Source organism: Anabrus simplex, chromosome 2 (genome assembly GCF_040414725.1).
Source record: "Anabrus simplex isolate iqAnaSimp1 chromosome 2, ASM4041472v1, whole genome shotgun sequence".
NCBI lineage: Eukaryota > Metazoa > Arthropoda > Insecta > Orthoptera > Tettigoniidae > Anabrus > Anabrus simplex.
Window position 1 is genome coordinate 244,253,354 of NC_090266.1, and position 19,272 is coordinate 244,272,625.

The 19,272-nt window shown below is 40.9% G+C and overlaps 1 protein-coding gene across 3 annotated transcripts in view; it reads left to right on the top strand.

The window, feature by feature from the left end:
* Nt5b (5' nucleotidase B) overlaps positions 1-19,272 on the top strand; it is a 744,444-nt gene that overhangs the window by 220,891 nt on the left and 504,281 nt on the right. Inside the window, exon 1 of one of the 3 annotated variants that reach the window (XM_068226140.1) lies at positions 1,280-1,394. The exons of the other annotated variants lie outside the window; for them this stretch is intronic. Within the exon in view, the coding sequence (XP_068082241.1) occupies positions 1,348-1,394 (47 nt within the window). The 5' untranslated portion in view covers positions 1,280-1,347. Of the gene's footprint in view, positions 1-1,279; positions 1,395-19,272 lie in introns of those variants that run through there. 3 annotated transcript variants of the gene reach the window in all.

The following is a 19,272-nucleotide window of genomic DNA, read 5'->3' on the forward strand; positions in this document are numbered from 1 at the left end:
GGTGATATATAGTCATAACTGCCCATCTGCCAAAATTTTCCGGTACCGAGCTCGATAGCTGCAGTCGCTTAAATGCGGCCAGTATCCAGTATTCGGGAGATAGTAGGTTCGAACCCCACTGTCGGCAGCCCTGAAAATGGTTTTCCGTGGTTTCCCATTTTCACACCAGGCAAATGCTGGGGCTGTACCTTAATTAAGGCCACGGCCGCTTCCTTCCCACTCCTAGCCCTTTCCTGTCCCATCGTCGCCATAAGACCTATCTGTGTCGGTGTGACGTAAAGCAACTAGGAAAAAAAAATCCGGCGTAAATTCCTGACTGGGTTGGCTGTTGACCTAATGAATAACCATGCCGTTCGAAGAGCTTCTATTTCCAACATTTTCGGAACAACCAAAGAGAGGCTAAAGGAAATTTACAGCATCAAGGAAGATGTCCAACCTAGATTAGAACCATCAAAGGAAGTGGGAAGGTACAGGGTCTGCAGGTCTAAGCAGAACCGGAAGATAACATACTTTTGTAAGAAGTGTCATAAGTATTTGTGCCTTGAACACGCAGATGAATGTCTTGAAGGTTAATTGTGTACTGATGCAAATTTACAAACTTTAGATCTCTATCATGTTTGTTATCTTTTCAACAGAGTTTATCATTGGATATTTCGCTAATTTCACTTGTCATAACTCGGTTATAATTTCTCCTCATTATTGCTTACAGATTACTTACGTGTATTTTAAATAAAGATTAAGGTGATAAAATACTTATGTATTATACCCTTCGTTAAAAATATACTCTAAAATACTTAAAAGTATGGAATTATTTGAGGCCGGTCTATTGGACCGAAGTCATTAAAGTTAAGAGTAAAATTCACGTCACTAACGGATGGTTAATTTTTTAAATTAGAAAACTATTCATTTACTTTGCAATTTATATTTGTATTGTAAAGTGCATTCCTTGGGATCCACATTACGAAATCCAAGAACAAAATACTTACAAAAATGAGTTTTTAAAATGTTACTTGAAGCAACTTTACGAAATAAATGGTTAGTAATGATGGCTCGTCTGGCCACGTTGTTGAATTGATCGCACCGCAACACCGTGCAGGATGACCTACCCATCGCCTGGGAGGAACTGCTTGTCTTTCGGTTTGTTGACCATAAGGTTCCGTGATGAGCGTGATAGTATGCGTAGAGGGGAACAGACAATTGCGTAATCCCACGAACTAGTTGCAAGGCCGCCAGGTTCTGTCAACCAGCTGGCGAGGGCTCAGTGACTCTCGTGCAGTGGAGCTGAGCAGTAGAAGTGTGTTTCACTTGTCGTTGCGTTCGTTCACACGCGATCACTTCCTACTTCACATGTGGCTTAAAGAGGTCGAAGCTGAAGGCAGGACGCCTCCTAATGAGTAAGTAAAGAAATGGCTCCTGATGTCATCCTTTGACATTTAAATGTCAGCCTGAAGCGATGTGTGGTCGAGATCAGCTGATTCATTCATGCGCTTGTCATTCGTCAGTTTAAACCCCACGTAACTTAATATGAATACCGATTTACTCTTAGTTTTGGTCCGTCCAGTATCGGAGATTTCCAGATCGTGCAGTCTGTTCGAAGTTAACGAAGAGCGTTGCTTAAATTGAGCTAATTTTCCGCAGGATGAATAGTCGCTTGATCTGACATCGTTCGGCATCAGTGATGAAGTAATGTCTATGTTATTATCCTTGATTAACTGTAATATGCATGTCAACTTTTTCGACCTATGTTATATTATCAGCATCTAAGTATGTTAGAAAATTGACGATTTTGAGAGTTCATTTTGGCGAGGTCTCTGCGTTTATTTATAAAGTTTGACGTATTCTTGATCTCTTCTGACACTTGGCCGAAGTACGTCTGGATATTCGTACACTCCCGAGGTGCGCTATCGTGGCTATATTCACACTGTTCTTGTTCCTATGCATCGACATTCTCTCTCACGCATACTCATTTCACCACTCGCTCTCTGAATATCAGGCGCAATAAGAGATGGGATTGCGTCTTCGGTTCATGAGTCATAGTATTTATGTGTATCAGAGTAATTTTCTTTCACTGTGCTCGAATCAGTTGATATGTTTGTTTGTGTTTTTATTTTCTCTCGTTTCTGATGCGTATTAACCCTGAATTTCATTGTACGGTACATATGCGTGTGAAGATTTCTAGGCCTACATGTAGCAAAAACATGTTATTGATTGGATGTTGCGAATCAATTTCCAACTGTCCCTTTGTAACTGATTCGAGATGGCCTTGAACATGGGTGTCTGTGCTGTCTGCAACTGCACGCATAATTCATACCTAAGCTATTTTATCATCACTCTTATCAAGATAGCGATTCTCTGTAAAACTAATATAAGTACAGTAAATGTGATCTTTCTTTAGAATGATGAACCTCAGAAGTACTGAAATTCTTAGTGGTTTGAAAAGCCGTTAAACTAAAGACAAAAAGGATCGCCGGGCTGATTAACTAAGACGTTAAGGCCCTGGCCGTCTGACCCCAACTTCGCAGGTTCGATCCTGGCTCAGTCCGGTGGTATCTGAAGGTGCTCAAATACGTCAGCCTCGTGTCGGTAGATTTACTGGCACGTAAATGAACTCCTGCGGGACAAAATTTCGGCACCTTGGCGTCTCCGGAAACCGAAAATGTAGTTAGTGGGATGTAAAGCCAATAGCATTATTATAATTATTATTATTATTATTATTATTATTATTATTATTAGAATGCTCATAGGCCTATATTTGAAAAAACTTGTAATATTATTAAATTAATGTTTCATCATTCAGTTGATTTTGATGTTTTAAGATAGTATCGAATTCCTTTCTTTAACATTTGTTTGTGAAAAAGGTGCGTAACTTTTTTTGCTAGTGGCTCTTCGTCGCACCGTCACAGATATGTCTTATGGCGACGATGGGATAGAAAATGCCTAGGAGTTGGAAGGAAGCGGCAGTGGCCTTAATTAAGGTACAGTCCCAGCCTTTACCTGGTGTGAAAATGGGAAACCACGGTAAACCATCTTCAGGGCTGCCGACAGTGGGATTCGAATCCACTATCTCCCGGATGCAAGCTCACAGCTGCGTGCTCCTAACCGCACGGCCAACTCGCCCGGTAGGTGCGTGACTAACTAACTAGAACTACATATCACAATATATTTAATGTACAGTTATATAGACATTGAAGTGTTAACAGAAAAGTACCTGTTTCATAGATAATATTTTGTTTAGAAATTCGCATTTTACTATTTTATTTCAAGAATGAATGTATCGGAGTATCGAACGTCGAGACAAAATCATATATTGGTATCAAGTATCAACAAAAATCTGATATCGACCCATCTCTCACTAAAAGCCAAGAACTTGACCACTTAAAAAAGTGTATATTTTGTATAATGTGTGTTTACCCTCGATCTCAAGAGACACTGGGTTAGAAAGAATTCTTTAACTTCTTAGTGAATGTGCTGACACAGAGTTTCTCTTAATTAAGCACTGTTAAATGTCAACCGACGGGGCAGAGATTTTGATCCCTGAACATTAGACTGGGAGTAGGTGAGCTCCTAAGCTACGCAGAAAATCGTATATAAAATTATGTACAAATTGACATCAGTATGTTTATTTTTAAATATCAAGTAACTGATTCTTCGTACAAAGTTTGGTCGAAATTAGCTTAGTTCATAGGATTTGCTTAGCTGCGACAGCGAGGTTAGAACATTACCTTATGATACACTTGCATCACTCGCCTTCACTAGAAAGAGAGAGAGAGTAAGTTAATTTAGGATTTACTGGTCTCTTTCGCACAGATTGTATTCTAAATATCATAAGCCAGGTCATTGTCCTTCTGATCATATCCTTCTGTCGGGACGAGGGGTTTGTCACTACCAGTGAGGGTCTTTTTGAACCCTTGAGCTAGAATGGATTATATGTGATTAGGTTGTAGCACTTCGAGTGACAGAATTTTCTCCCAGTTAGAAAGGAAGGCAGAGAGAACTGGACATCGATTCTTGGCACTGCTACTCAACTACACGATGATCTGGTAGACGCACAACAAGGAATTGGCGACCCTGATCTACGACACATATATTATCAGTGGTGGGATCCATCCTGCTGACTACACGGCACCAAGTTCCGTCCATCAGACTAGGGCAACCGTCGGTCTATAAACAGCAGGCCCTTTACACTCGTAGTGCTGACAGGTTAACAAGTGAGATTGCTCTCTTCGTTCCAATGAAGCACGTGAATGAATAACATTCAAACTTAAACTGACTTATCAAATGCACAGAATAGTTGCTAAAATTATATTGTTTAATAAATCCGTAATCCTGTGCAGATTTCTCACCTGAAGACTGACCCAAGGACATCTATTTTTCGCCCAAAGACAGTGGTTTTTGGCCAGAATTTCGTATTCAAATACAGTATCAGCATTGGAGCCTCCTGGCAGATTCCACTCCAACCCACAAGGTGAAGTCGATGCAAGGGCGACGTGAAAGAATTGTGTGTGACCTAATTCTCCTGTTGATTGGCCTTCTTCCAGCCCAGACCTCCTGGACTGCGGTTAGAGCTTGAGGACATCAATTTGGAAGAAAAAATAGCGTGTGGAATTCTTCTTGATAAAGGGAGTGCTGGTTTCTTCTATGGAAAATTGACTTGCTGCCCAGTAAGGACGCATTTGGCGGACTTAGTTTCCACAGAAAAGTTGATGAACATCTCGTCTTGGTTCCTTATGAATAGCAATAATAGCCAACATCTTCATTGGGTAAATGTATGTACAGTTTTCCTATGAAAAGGATTACGCACCTGCACTTGTACACGCAAGAAACAATACAGGGCCAGTGAAGATGACTGCTGCCCAATCAGATGGCTTGTTAATATTGAACTGTCTCGTGCTAGACTGAAGACTTTCTTAGCCGTATTCCCTTATTTTCTTGACCGGTTTCCCTGACTTTCGTGTCAGTCGTCTTCTCAGTTGAACAGGCGGTGCTGAGTGAACCTTCTTCCAAACCCCAGATCAGGCTCAAAATCGTTCAAGCACTCGGGAATCGAATCCAAGGCCTCCGAGTAAAAGGTAGAGATGTTATTCCCTCACCACCGGACAGGTCAAGAAAGAATAATGGCGTTAAATTTAACGGCAATATTACCACAATTGATACACACATCTACGCTAATATAGTGATAGAAGGCTTCCTTTATATGGGGGTAATCTTGGGAATCATGCAACCAATTTCAGTAATTAGTTCATAATTAGACAGCTTATTTCTTCCTGATTATTATTGGATATATATATGTAAAACTTGGTTAGCTCATCAGGGAAGGAGGGATTTATAAAATATAGAAAAAGCCGGAGGAATTGTGCGTCCGGGACCCATGAAAGTGAATAACCTACCTGAACGTTTAGTCTTATTTAAAATGTTACTCACCAAGTCCACTTACAATTCATTTTTCTACAAAAAATAATTCGTCTGCATTTTGTATGTAATTTGAACAGTCTTGTAAGGAAAACATACATTTCTGTGTTTCAGCACATGCTTTAGCCGATAAAAACTGAAGTGACGGGTAAACTGTTAGATCTGTTAAAAAGGAAGCAGGTGTAAAGGATTTAAAATTTAATTTAACATAAACAGTGCCAATATGGGTTTTGTTCTTAACTCTTAACAGTTTGCTTTTACATAGTAATTATAATTATAATTATAATAATGGGTTTACGCCCCACTAACTACTACGCAAAGGTTCTTTTAAGTACAGTTAAATCTACCGACAAGAGGCGAACGCGTTCAGATATCACAGGAGTGAGCCGCTTTTACATGTCAGGGGAGCATTTCTAGAATACAGCCCGGCAGAGCTGGATGGATTAGGGTGAAAATCGTTAATAGTGTCAATGAGTGATGCAAGCCCTACAATTGTGTTTTCACTGTGTGACAGAATGTTAAGGTGGAAGGCAAGGCGTGGGAGGCCTGTAATAAAATGTGGAATAAGCCAACGGAAATGTTCGTCTGGGACTTTTAAAAGAGAATAACACTGTCTAATCTTACATGTTATACATGTTATAATTCTCATATTTAGGTCCGTATTGACATGTACAATGAAGTCAAATAAATATTAAAGTTTATTTAATCCACGTGTCCAATACATAAAAAAGATAATGAATTTATAGGGACTTGTTTCGCCCTTTAATTATGGGCATCTTCAGCCTTAATCTCAAACTGTAAGTTGATTAATCAGGTACCGTACCTGATTGTAATTAACTTACATATGAATGTGAAGGAAAAGTTGGAAAAGTGCAAAATGGTTTACAGTAGTTACGACATTCTTAATATCAGGCCTTAATAAAGTCTAAAATACAAATATTCGTAAAATTATACACTTTCTTGAATGTAGTTAAGAAATTCTTGAAATGAGGCCTTAATGAAGTTTAAAACACAAGTAGTCGTGAGTTTATGCACTAGAGGAAACTTTTGGATCTTAAACAGATTGAATATCATTATAATAACATCAAGTGGGGTTTATAATAAATGTGAAGTGATAAAACTGTATCTCCCGAATGCTAGCTGATGGCTACGTGACCCAAACCGCACAGCCACTTGCTCGGTGAGTTTCTTCTTTATCCAGTAGGAGTTCTGCGACGTGCTGTAATCCAACGATACGGAATTGTCACATTTATATACCCTCATGTGCCTTTGACCAGACCCGGGATCGAACCCGCTACGGCTAACCGTTTAACACGACTGAGATCAGCATAAGTTGCTTGTCTTCTCCCAAACACTTGAACTACATAACAGTAAGTGGGACATTAAACAATTACTTGTCTCTTAAGAGATAAAAATCTGTCGTTGTGCGTGTCGTGCATATGTGAACATTCATAATGTATCTTGATATGGATTTCTGTTGGAGAAACTTTGGGAGACGTTCATATGGAGAATTCTGAACTAGTAGGCAATGCTCTAGAGACTTCTGAAATCCTTAGAGTAAACATCAGCCCAGATCGTACTGACGTCCTGGATAGTGGCGTGCATTGTTCGAACTTGAGACGGGTAACCAAGACATAGCTAGATAGGCCTTGCTTTATATGCAACCACCATCACGCATGAGTGGAGCGTGTAATCTAAAATGCGTGAGTTTGCTCCAATTCATTCGACATTGCATGTTCGAAGCAAAGTTTTCTGACTAGGAAGGGATGACCTTGCTTGCTTTACTGACGTTGCAAGCAATGTGGTTCATCCAGAGATGAGAAACCCTTGTTTACAAAGAACAAAGGCCAGGAATTGGGGGGTGTAAAAGAATGGTGGAATGGTTGAGTTAAGGTTCGGCGGATGCAGAGTGGGTCTCGGCCCAGAAGTAACCACGGCTGGACAGTTCTGCACTCCTAACGACAAACCGAGAAGAGGAGGGATGGCCACGACTCTGTATTCGGAAGACGGAGAGGGTCTGGTCCGCACCGTCGACTGTCCTGAGAATGGTTTCCCATGGTTTTCCATTCTCCTGCACTAAGGCCAGGGCAGTTCCTAGTATAGGACACGGCCGCCAACCCTCTCACCTTCACCTTACATCTCCCTCTCCGATACTAATCTCCTGGCCTGAGAGACGGCGTCACCGTCTAGGAGGCCCGCTTCCCCCTTCAGGAGAGGAATGAAAGCAATTTAGTATTATTAGTTGAGTTGACCCGGAGTTTGAGCTGAAATTCAGAACCGTGAATATAAACTAATCAAGAGAGATAGGCTCAGTTCTGATGTTTGGAAGATGTTCCTGCTTTTGGTCACTGCAGGCAGTCAGCGGACAGGGCGTGTTTCCTGTGAAACATGCCATGCACTGTTAACATATAAATCCAGTATACCTCATATTAAAAAAAAACACGTTTACAAATTTAATGTTAGCACTTCTCGCCAAGCATTGCCCGGCAATACAAAACAAACCGAAACTAGCGCATATGTTTTCATGAGTGCCAAAGATTTCCGACCATTAAACACTGTTGCCGGAGAAGGCTTTAAAGAAAATTTAACTAAGTTCCTCCGCCACACGGAGAAGCATAGAAGCATGGTTTGTTTTCTTCCAGTCCTAGTATACATAGATGACGTATACTGGTTGCCATGTTTACCATGGTTCGGATTTTTTTTTTTTTTTAGAATTTCCTTTACGTCGCACCGACACAGATAGGTCTTATGGCGACGATGGGATAGGAGAGGCCTAGGATTGGAAAAGAAGCGACCGTGGCCTTAATTAAGTTATAGCCCCAGCATTTGCCTGGTGCGAAATAGGATACCACGGAAAACCATCTTCAGGGCTGCCGACAGTGGGGTTCGGACCCCACTATCTTCCGAATGCAAGCTCCAAGCTACGCGCCCCTAGCCGCACGGCCAACTTGCCTGGTGTGTCGGAAAACTGTCGACGCAAAACTGTCGACGCTAATTCTAAACACATCCATGTTAACTAGGACAAGAACTGATTAATATCGGTGCGAATTTTGGCAATTGTTGATTTGTTACCACATCCTTCCACCATTAGTGGAAACAAGGTGGAGGGAGGGGAACACTTCTACCTGTGACAAGGTGGCGCGTGAAGGAGCGAGTATCAAGGGGGAAGGTCGAACGAACATATTAGTTCACCTCGTCTTTGAGTGGGGGGGGGGGCAGCTTAACAGGGGAAAAATACTAATATTCATTCGATTGTTAAATATGGCACAAATGTTGTTAACAAATGCTGCGCATATCCTAGTATTGGCATGCTTCCTGGCAACCAGGAGCAACTCCAATAATGTCGAAATTCTAATTATAACGATTTAAAATAAAGTATTCAAAATTTCCCGCCTTTTAAACAATATATCGCTGTTTTCTTTATAAATTCCAAGTTTATAAGAATTTTCGTACATTTCCTTTGTACAATGTGTATCAAACCTCCACCTACGAAATTAACCTCAATCACTAACATACACTGTGATTTAGATATTTTATCGAGTTTTTATTCTGAGCATCTGAAAATAATCGTTTTTTGTAAATAAATATATTGTATACAGTCTAATATAAATCCTATTGATCTGAATAATAATAATAATAATAATAATAATAATAATAATAATAATAATAATAATAATAATAATAATAATAATAGTATCTTGTGGCTATTTCTAGCCGAGTGCAGCCCTTGTAAGGCAGACCCTGTAATGAGGTTGGGCGGCATCTGCCATGTGTAGGTAACTGCGTGTTACCCAGCCCCCGGACCACTGGAATTAACTAAAGAAGGTTAAAATCCCCGACACGGCCGGTAATCGAATCCGGTCCCTCCGAACCGAAGGCCAGTATGCTGACCATTCAGCCAACGAGTCGGACATTGATCTGAATGAGGTACAGATTGTAGTACAACACTATGGGAGGGCTTCAGAGCTCTCCTGGGCCATAAGTCACTCCTTTATCTTGTTTCTCTCCTTCTGCATCTCCTGGCTTCCTTTGTGGACTCATGTGCTCTCTTTTAAGCTGACTGAATTCTTTTCACATCTTTCTTATTCAGTTCTTCAGTGCAGTAAGCTCCTGGTTCCAGTCCCATTTATCTTAAAACCTTGACTCTTCCATTCACCCCATAATTCAGTGTGATTGCTGCATCCTTTGCTGCTATCAACACAGTATTTTGGCCACAGAATCCTGTTTTAGGGCATACTTTCCAAATTTTGGCATTAAAAGATTCATTACTATTGTGAGTGTGGCTGCCCACACACCGCTTCAAAAGATCACTAGATGTCAAGTCGTTAAAAATTGGCCTAATTTCTTTAATTATTGCCATAGGTATGTTATTCTTGTGTTTATATTCTTTCTCCTTGCCTGCAGAGACAGCCCACTGATAACTACACCAAGAATCAACTCCCTTGGGACAAAAATCACGCTGCGGATTTTCATCAGTTAAGGCATTGTGATGCCAGATAGCCCTAATGGCTGTTTTCATTTCTGAAGCTGAAGTGCTATTACCCCTAATGGCATTACCATAGTACACTGTCAGTGTGTTAATGACAGCATCAGTGAGCCTATTTTTACATGGCAGTGGTCTGCCATCTTCTAATTTTCCCCCCCTTTATACTTAGCATTGAGATTTCTAAGACGAGTCCCCATGCGTTTCTGGACATGGCCTACACATCCTATTTTATTTATCTTTATGCGAGGCCCATAAGGCTGCATTTCACTGACTGTACTATAGCTTTTTTATCACCATCCCCAATGTAATTGACATATTTCAGCTGCCGCTTCTCTTCTGACCGACTGAATGTTCGTTTCATTCCCTCCACCTCCATGCTGCCAGCTGAAACTTTATGATTTATTTCACATAGTTCTGAATGCATTTTCATGAATTCAGCATATTCTGTAGTGTGTTTCTTCCCATTCCGACGATCACATCCCTTACATACTGATGAAAGTACTTGTAAGTCCACAACTTTACCAGTTTTAGCTCCAATAACAACAGCTACACCTTGGTGTGAAGTGTGGCCGTAGTCAGCCAAGTTCAGTCACAAGACGCTGATACCTCGGAAGAATTACTAAGTTCATATTCTTCTTTAGCAGCCTGCATAATACACTATTCTGAAACTGTAGCAGTGGCATCAAGAATATAGGTACTTTTGTGCACAGGTGGTGGCATATTTATAATGGCACAAAACATTATTAGGCCTTGTAGTCCTTGCCCAATACACCTCATGGCATAAGCTGCTCTCCTATTATAGATAACACATTATTTGTTTTCCCCAACATTGCACTGTTGTAAAACGTACCTTCTTCCAAACATGATACACAGGTGACTGTAACTTTACAATCCAAACCTCCTGTATTGGTTAGGTTAAGTTCCACAGACTCACCACATACACACACATCTAACACACTTTTGTAACTCACGAAACATAATATTGACATAAGAAATGTAGCTACCCAAATCACCATCACCTTCAGCTCCAAAGTTTGGAGTAAACTTCTTGCCAGCTGCACTGAGGTTAGGTGTCGGAGCAGCATTAGCGTCACTCACTGCTTGTTTTCCTGACTTATTGTGCTGATTTCCTTTGAAACACCGCTTCTTAGTTTTATAACACACCTTTATAGCACCCATACTGCAATATATTTCACGTTTCACTTCAAATCACACAACTGATAGACCACATCAATAGTATTGTTTACAAAACACTAATCAACACATGGGGCTTGTTTCCTTGGATATTCTATAATATACATGTATAGGACTCCTTGGAAACAAAACACTAATGTATCTCGTAATGTTCAGAACGATACAACCTATGGCGCATGGTTTAGAGGCCGATAAATTTGCAAAGGAAAAAGGAACGGCAGTGCACGAGGAAGGGGGCGTGGCAGCAAATGTCCGCCGGTGACAATTTTATGCATATGTGTGGAACCAGGACAGATATATAAACATTTTAAAAAATTGCCATTTTTTACCTGATAAGCTGGGTCTCCCATGAGAAGCGAACTTCCGTCATTGCCATGCTCGATAAATATAAACCTATAGTGGAGTGTGTTGCATTACACTAGTCCAGGATAAGAAATACCATGGTGGTCATAATGAACCAGAACCACTCAAGGAATGTGGTAAAGCAAAGGGACGGGACTCCTGCTTATCAGTTAATTCGATTCCCGCGAAACATACACATGAAATAGTGTACCCATGAGAAGACACGACCAAAACAAGTGACATACGATAAAACCCCCTAAAACGTCGTTATTGCATTTGTGATAGTTTACCTCTGACGTCTAGAATTAGAAACCATATTTTGAGATCAATAATGTACTTTTCTTACCATTTGCCCTACGCTGCACCGACACTGATGGGTCTTATGGCGACGGTGGGATAGGAAATGGCTAAGCGCGGGAAGGAAGCAACCGTGGCCTTAATTAGGGCACAACCCCTGTATTTGTCTGGCGTTAAAATGAGAAACCACGGAAAAACCTCTCCAGAGCTTCCGACAGTGGAGTTCAAACCCGCCATCTACCAAATACAAGCTGACAGCTACGTGACCCAAACCACGCGCCCACTCGCTCCGTTTTCTTCTTATTCGCCTTCTTCCTCTTTTTCTTCTTCTTCTTCTTCTTCTTCTTGGGCTATTCATGGCTACTTGGGCTCGGCATTTGATATGGATTAAGCCTGGTTTTATGGCCTGATGGCTTTCCTGACGCCAACCCTATGTGAGGGGTGTATTGTGTGTTTCTGTGGTGATTTGAGTGTGATGTGTTGTATGTAAATGAAGATGTGTATTAAAACGAACACAAAAACTCAGTCTCCGAACTAGAAGAATTAACCAAATGTGGTTAAAACCTTGGCTTGGCCGGTAACTGAACCTGTGGTCCTTTCAACCGAATGCCACTACACTGACCATTCAGCCAAGGAGCCGGACTAATTACATATTCATCATGGAAATGAATTGCCTATTCACCTTAATAACGCTAGTTTACAAACTCAAACAGTTTTCCTTCACAAGGACTAAATTAACTGTATCTGTGTGTGTTTTTTGTGCTGGGCTCATATATGCGGTCAGATTTTTCCATCGGGCAGGGTTTATTTGTGGCACACGTTGAATTTTGTAGAAGTAATACTTGCGTAACAGTAAATTATAAATATACACCTCATTTTGGTTTTCCTACAAAGTCGCACATGATTTTCGGCCATATTTTGACTTCTGGGTGTTTCTCTTCCCAGTCCAACAGCAGTCGGCGAGCTTACCGAGACTCCATTTGCCTTTGCACCTTTTTACCATTATAGAAATCTGCTGTTGAAGACTCTCGCCATTTTCAAAACTGACAGCCCCAAGATTTTCTGGGAAGTCTAGGTGGGAGTCCAAGAAGTGAAATGTTAAAGACAAGTTGCATCCCGTAGGTTGGTATGTTTTCAGAACACTCACTACATTATGATAGTTTTCTGTTTTATGATTTCCGAGAAAATCAGAACAGATATTTTAGAATGGTTTGCAGGATGCTTTTTATAATGGATTTAACAGTTTCTCAAAATGTTCATCATTGATTTTTAAGCTTGTTTGTGGTTCATATGAAAAGGCCTTTCTTCAGTTTTGTATCATTAACATTGGGAAATATATATATCAAATTCATAAATACAGCAGACTCTTCATGAATTGCTTTTACAGAAAAAAGTCCCATTTTTATATGCAGGATAGGTAAATACACCCTTTCTGAATTCACCAATGAAGTACCTATTTGGCACTTTTTGGTGGCCTAGTAGGCCTATAAGAAATTAAGATTTATGCCATTGTTTCTTAATATAGTGAGATTTTGTATCCAGGCTGTTCCATCCACACAAGAAACAACAGAACTTAGTGTATCCAAATTGCAAACCCAGTAATAAAGCTCAAATCTCCACAGATAATTCCATGTTATATTTTGTATACTGGATTGTTACTAACAGTATATTCATATGTCTCGTTCGTATCAGTGGCATGCGCCAAAGGTATTGATGGAAATTCATAGTCATTGTCCAGAAGGACAGCATTCAAACTCACTTTTGATGAGTCTATGAACAGTCGCCACTCATTTGACTGGTACCGAGCTCGGTCCTTCTTTTCCCTCCAAAATATGGAAACTGCAGATGGCATATTATGTGTACCATTGTTCCATCCCGTGAGAAGCCCAACACATGCCAGGCCCAGCCTTTATCAAAATCACCAACTTTACAGTCAAATAACAATTTTTTTGTACAGTGTCGTGAAATTAGGCCTCTCAGACTTGAAGGTTAGTTCACCACACACGTGGCAATTATTGTCTGGTTGATTTAAACACCTTCTTACAATGTTGACAATCTTCTACTAATAAAACATAAAAATAAGATCAATATACAGCACAAAACACCACGTGTTGACTACAACTTCAATACAAGCTATACCGGACGAGTTGGCCGTGCGGTTTGGAGCGCACGGCTGTGAGCTTGCATCCGAGATAGAGTGGGTTCGAATCCCACTGTCGGCAGCCCTGAATATGGTTTTCTGTTGTTTCCCATTTTCACACCAGGCAAATGCTGGGGCTGTACCTTAATTAAGGCCACGGCCGCTTCCTTCCAACTCCTAGGACTTTCCTATTCCATCGTCACCATAAGACCTATCTGTGTCGGTGCGACGTAAATCCACTAGCAAAAAAAGATACAGGCTATAGATCGGGCCAGCTAGGAAGACATCCGGGGAGGGGAAGTGTGCGAGTGAGAAAGCAGAGCCGTGGGAGCGAGAACGCTGACTTCCCCTTGTCGCTCAGTGTTGTGGCGACGTACAGTTGACACGAAATATTTGTTATAACCGACAAGTAACACTCCGCAAATTTTTATTTAGTGGAATTTTCTTCCAGCTGTAAATTACAGACATACGTAGCCGAAAAAAAAAATATTTACAAGTGTTACAGATGATAGATAGATTTAAGGAGTTAGAACATAATTTAACCTTTTATTATAGTAGCTGTGTATCAATTTGCATAGTCATTATTTTAAATTATAATTTAATGTAAATTAACTTTACGATGTACATGCACAGTGTAGAATATGGTTTGCTATAACAGTAGGCTTCATAACCTGAGCCACATAATGTAAAATAAGTCGATAATAATAAAAATAATAATAATAATAATAATAATAATAATAATAATAACGAAAAAATGAAATGGCGTATGGCCTTTAGTGCCGGGAGTGTCCAAGGACAAGTTCGGCTCACCATATGCAGGTCTTTTGATTTGACTCCCGTAGGCGACCTGCGCGTAGTGATGAGGATGAAATAATTATGAATACGACACATACACCCAGCCCCAGTGCCAGCGAAGTTAACCAATTAAGGTTAAAATTCCCGACCCTGCCGGGAATCGAACACGGGACTCCTGTGACCAAAGGCCAGCACGCTAACCATTTAGCCATGGAGCCGGTCAATAACAATAATAAGATAATATACATCAAGAATGAAACACACTACAAGAAAATTGAAAAACTCTCAGATACTATGCGAAAAAGGAGGATAATTTTTTACGGTCATCTCCTCAAAATGAACTCTAATACAGTAGATTACGCGAACAAATCTTTGACTTCTTCCATAACCGCAAAACAAAACCGAACTGGTTCAAAGAAACTGAAAAAGACCTAGTAGAATTAAAAATTACAGAAAATTCATTATTCGGTCGAACAGCTAAAGTAATAACTAAATAAGAAAATATAAGGTTCCAAGACAAATCTACATTAAAAGCTAAATCTATTATCTCGGAAGATGAGAGGAAACGAAGATCAGAAATAATGAAGAAATACTGAGCACAAAGAAAAGAACAACACACAGAGAAAGGATTGATTCAACATACCCCAAAGAGAGTGAAACGAAATAATAATAATAATAATAATAATAATAATAATAATAATAATAATAATAATAATAATAATAATTTTTGTTATAAGGCGAGAAAGCAGGGAGGGTTAGATTATATGATCGTTTCTCCATAGCTCCTTAATGCCAAGATTTTGGTGCCCTCTTGTAAAATAAGAAATGCGACTTAACGATATGGTATATATAACGATATAGTAGTTCTCAGGCACAGAAACAAAATATAATTCATGAAAAGAAACACCGTGAAGGGTCTACACATGCTGAGTAAAAGGCAACAACGTATGTATAAAAAGATAACTTAAATGACACTTGAAGTAATACATAATAAAATAATGACACTATATTCACAAAATGAGCACATACTTGTTGTAAATGTCCTCTAGAGCTCTTCAATTCCACTGAGTCCTCCGTCCTCACTTCTGTCGTCCTCGCCGGATGACGTGTCGTCGGCTCCCAGCTGGATCACAAAAGGACTCGATAATGTCTTCAAGAGGTTCCTCATACCTCATGAAATCTTTCTCCACCTTCTTTGTGTGTTCACATTTACGCTTCCAGTCTTCGGCGGATATTGACGCGAATTTCTGTCTAGCGAGTTTCCCTACGTCGTCAATAGTGAAGGCGACGTTGTGAGAAGCTACCCAGTTCTTCACTTCTACCCACATTATTTCAATACTGTTTAATTCAGGGTGATATGGGGGCAGTCGAAGGACCGAGTGTCCGTACTGTTCCATGAGTTCATATAGGACGTAGGTTTTGTGTGCCGGCTTGTGCAATTTGATAAGCTCATAAAGCTCGTGTTTGTACATCGTCTCACGGTGGGGAATGTTCGTATTCACTAGCCAGGAGATCATCGTCACTTTCCGTGAACTGGAGGTTGGAGCACGATCTACTTCCTTGTTGTGATATGACGCGTTGTCAATCACGAGAATACTGCGAGGTGGAAGATTAGGTATAAGCATATCTTTCACCCACTTAAAAAATTGTCACTATACATATCATCGTGGTAGTCGCCACTCTTGCTGCCAGACTTCCAGATTAGCAGACAGTTCTCGATGAATCCCATTTCCCCGCCAGCATGTACAACTATAAGTCTTTTTCCTTTTGACATGGGCGCTGATATACCGGATATTGAATCATCAGACCAGCCTTTGCTGGATACATGGGACGTATGTATATAGGTTTCATCCGTGTACACTATAGGCCTACCCTCCACCCGATACTGGGCAATTTTTTTCAAATAAACAAATCTTTTGTATTTTATGTCATGCTTTTCCATTAGGATGCGCTTATTAGTTTTAGTTTTTTTCCAACGATATCCTAATGATCGAAGGATTCGCTTGACACTGGTATTGGATCCTTTGAACTCTAAGTCTTTCTCTAACTTTGCACGAATTTTTGAAACTGTAGGTAAACATTTTTCAACTAAATAAAAATTGTTAACAATACGACGTACGGCACCTTCGTCAAAGTCGTCCAGTCCAGTAACAATCTTTGTGCGTGTTCTTTTTTTGGTTTGGTGTTTCAAACAGACTGTCCATAGGTTTTCCTAATTCTATCGCTTTTCGTTTTTCGCTCTTAATCCGTGCCACAGAACTTTCTGACACTCCAACAGCTGCTGCTACTCTTTCCTGCACTTTCTTACAATCTATCACGAACTTTTCTTCCACTGCCTCCCTTTCCATAAAGTCTATAACGTTCCAGATTGCAGCACGAGTCTGTCTCTTGAGCACCTTACGATGCAGGCTACTTTTAACGCCTTCCATACTGTCACAGATGGGCCTAACGTACACCACCACTAATCGCAGTTACTACACAATGATAAATTACAAAGCAGCGCGCGCCAGCTGAGTGTACACTTATACACTGAACTGTCCTTGTAGCAGGACCCCTGTTAGGAGGGGATGCGCTACGCTGGATCGTCCAAAGAGCACATGCGCGGCCAGACGTCTTCCTAGCTGGTCCGATGTCTATCTGCTCGAATAAACGGTATGATCGGAGCTGCCAGTGGAGAGATGGGGTGGAAAGACATTAGTAGATGAACAAACCTGAGTGGAGCTTTTGAAGGTGGCAATAAATATGGTTCATCTTTGTGGGTTACTGTAGTCACGTCCTAGTTCGTGAACCATGGGCAACGGCTGAGTGGCCTAGTAAGTGGTCCTGAGAGTCGGGATACCAGTTGCTATGGAATGGGAGTGGGCATCTCGGCCATATTCTGAGTCGTGGCCCTCCTTGTGCTCAGGCGGCTAGGACTATACAATTCACCGGTGGTCCATGACCCGTTAGAGGAGAGATCCTCACTTGGACTATGTGCAAGTAGGGCAGCATCCTGCTTCATGAATTTACCGAGCTCAGAACACTTTAAGCAAGCCTCGGACCTATGGGAGTAATGGAGTCCCACTCCCATTTGACATGGCGGGGGACTCCTTGGAAACAACTTGGCGAAGGAAATGGAATTCGATGGGGAGCTATCAATATTAATGGGGCTTATGGAAGAAAGAAGGTAGAACTGGCTGAGTCAGCAAAGAGGATGCATCTGGATGTGCTAGGAGTAAGTGATATTCGGGTAAGGGGAGACAAGGAGGAAGAGATAGGAGATTATAAAGTGTACTTGACGGGTGTTAGAAAGGGAAGGGCAGAGTCTGGGGTAGGGCTCTTTATCAGGAATACCATTGCACGCAACATAGTTTCGGTTAGGCACGTAAATGAGCGAATGGTGTGGGTAGATTTGTCAGTGGGAGGAATTAGGACAAGAATTGTGTCCGTGTATTCACCATGTGAGGGTGCAGATGAGGATGAAGTTGACAAGTTTTATGAAACATTGAGTGACATCGTGGTCAGGGTCAACAGCAAGGATAGAATAGTGCTAATGGGCGATTTCAGTGCGAGAGTTGGGAATAGAACTGAAGGATACGAAAGGGTGATTGGTAAATGTGGGGAAGATATGGAAGCTAATGGGAATGGGAAGCGTTTGCTGGACTTCTGTGCTACTATGGGTTTAGCTGTTACGAATACATTCTTCAAGCATAAGGCTATTCACCGCTACACATGGGAGGCTAGGGGTACCAGATCCATAATAGACTATATCTTAACAGACTTTGAATTCAGGAAATCTGTTAGTAAAATTCGAGTTTTCCGGTGATTTTTCGATGGTACAGACCACTATCTGATCTGTAGTGAACTAAGTATCTCTAGGCCTAGGGTAGAGAAAGTGAAATCTGTCTGCAAACGAATAAGGGTAGAAAATCTCCAGGACGAGGAAATTAGACAGAAGTACATGGATATGATTAGTGAGAAGTTTCGAACAGTAGTAGACAGTAAGCAGGTTCAGGATATAGAAAGTGAATGGGTGGCATACAGGGATGCTGTAGTAGAAACAGCAAGGGGATGCCTAGGAACAACAGTGTGTAAAGATGGGAAAAGGCGAACATCTTGGTGGAATGATGAAGTGAGAGCAGCCTGTAAACGTAAAAAGAAGGCTTATCAGAAATGGCTCCAAACAAGGGCCGAGGCAGACAGGGATTGGTACGTAGATGAAAGAAACAGAGCGAAACAAATAGTTGTTGAATCCAAAAAGAAGATATGGGAAGATTGTGGTAATAACCTGGAAAGGCTAGGTCAAGCAGCAGGGAAACCTTTCTGGACAGTAATAAAGAATCTTAGGAAGGGAGGGAAAAAGGAAATGAACAGTGTTTTGAGTAATTCAGGTGAACTCATAATAGATCCCAGGGAATCACTGGAGAGGTGGAGGGAATATTTTGAACATCTTCTCAATGTAAAAGGAAATCATCATGGTGGTGTTGCAAACAGCCAAGCTCATGGGGAGGAGGGAAATTGATGTTGGTGAAATTATGCTTGAGGAAGTGGAAAGGATAGTAAATAAACTCCATTGTCATAAGGCAGCAGGAATGGATGAAATTAGACCTGAAATGGTGAAGTATAGTGG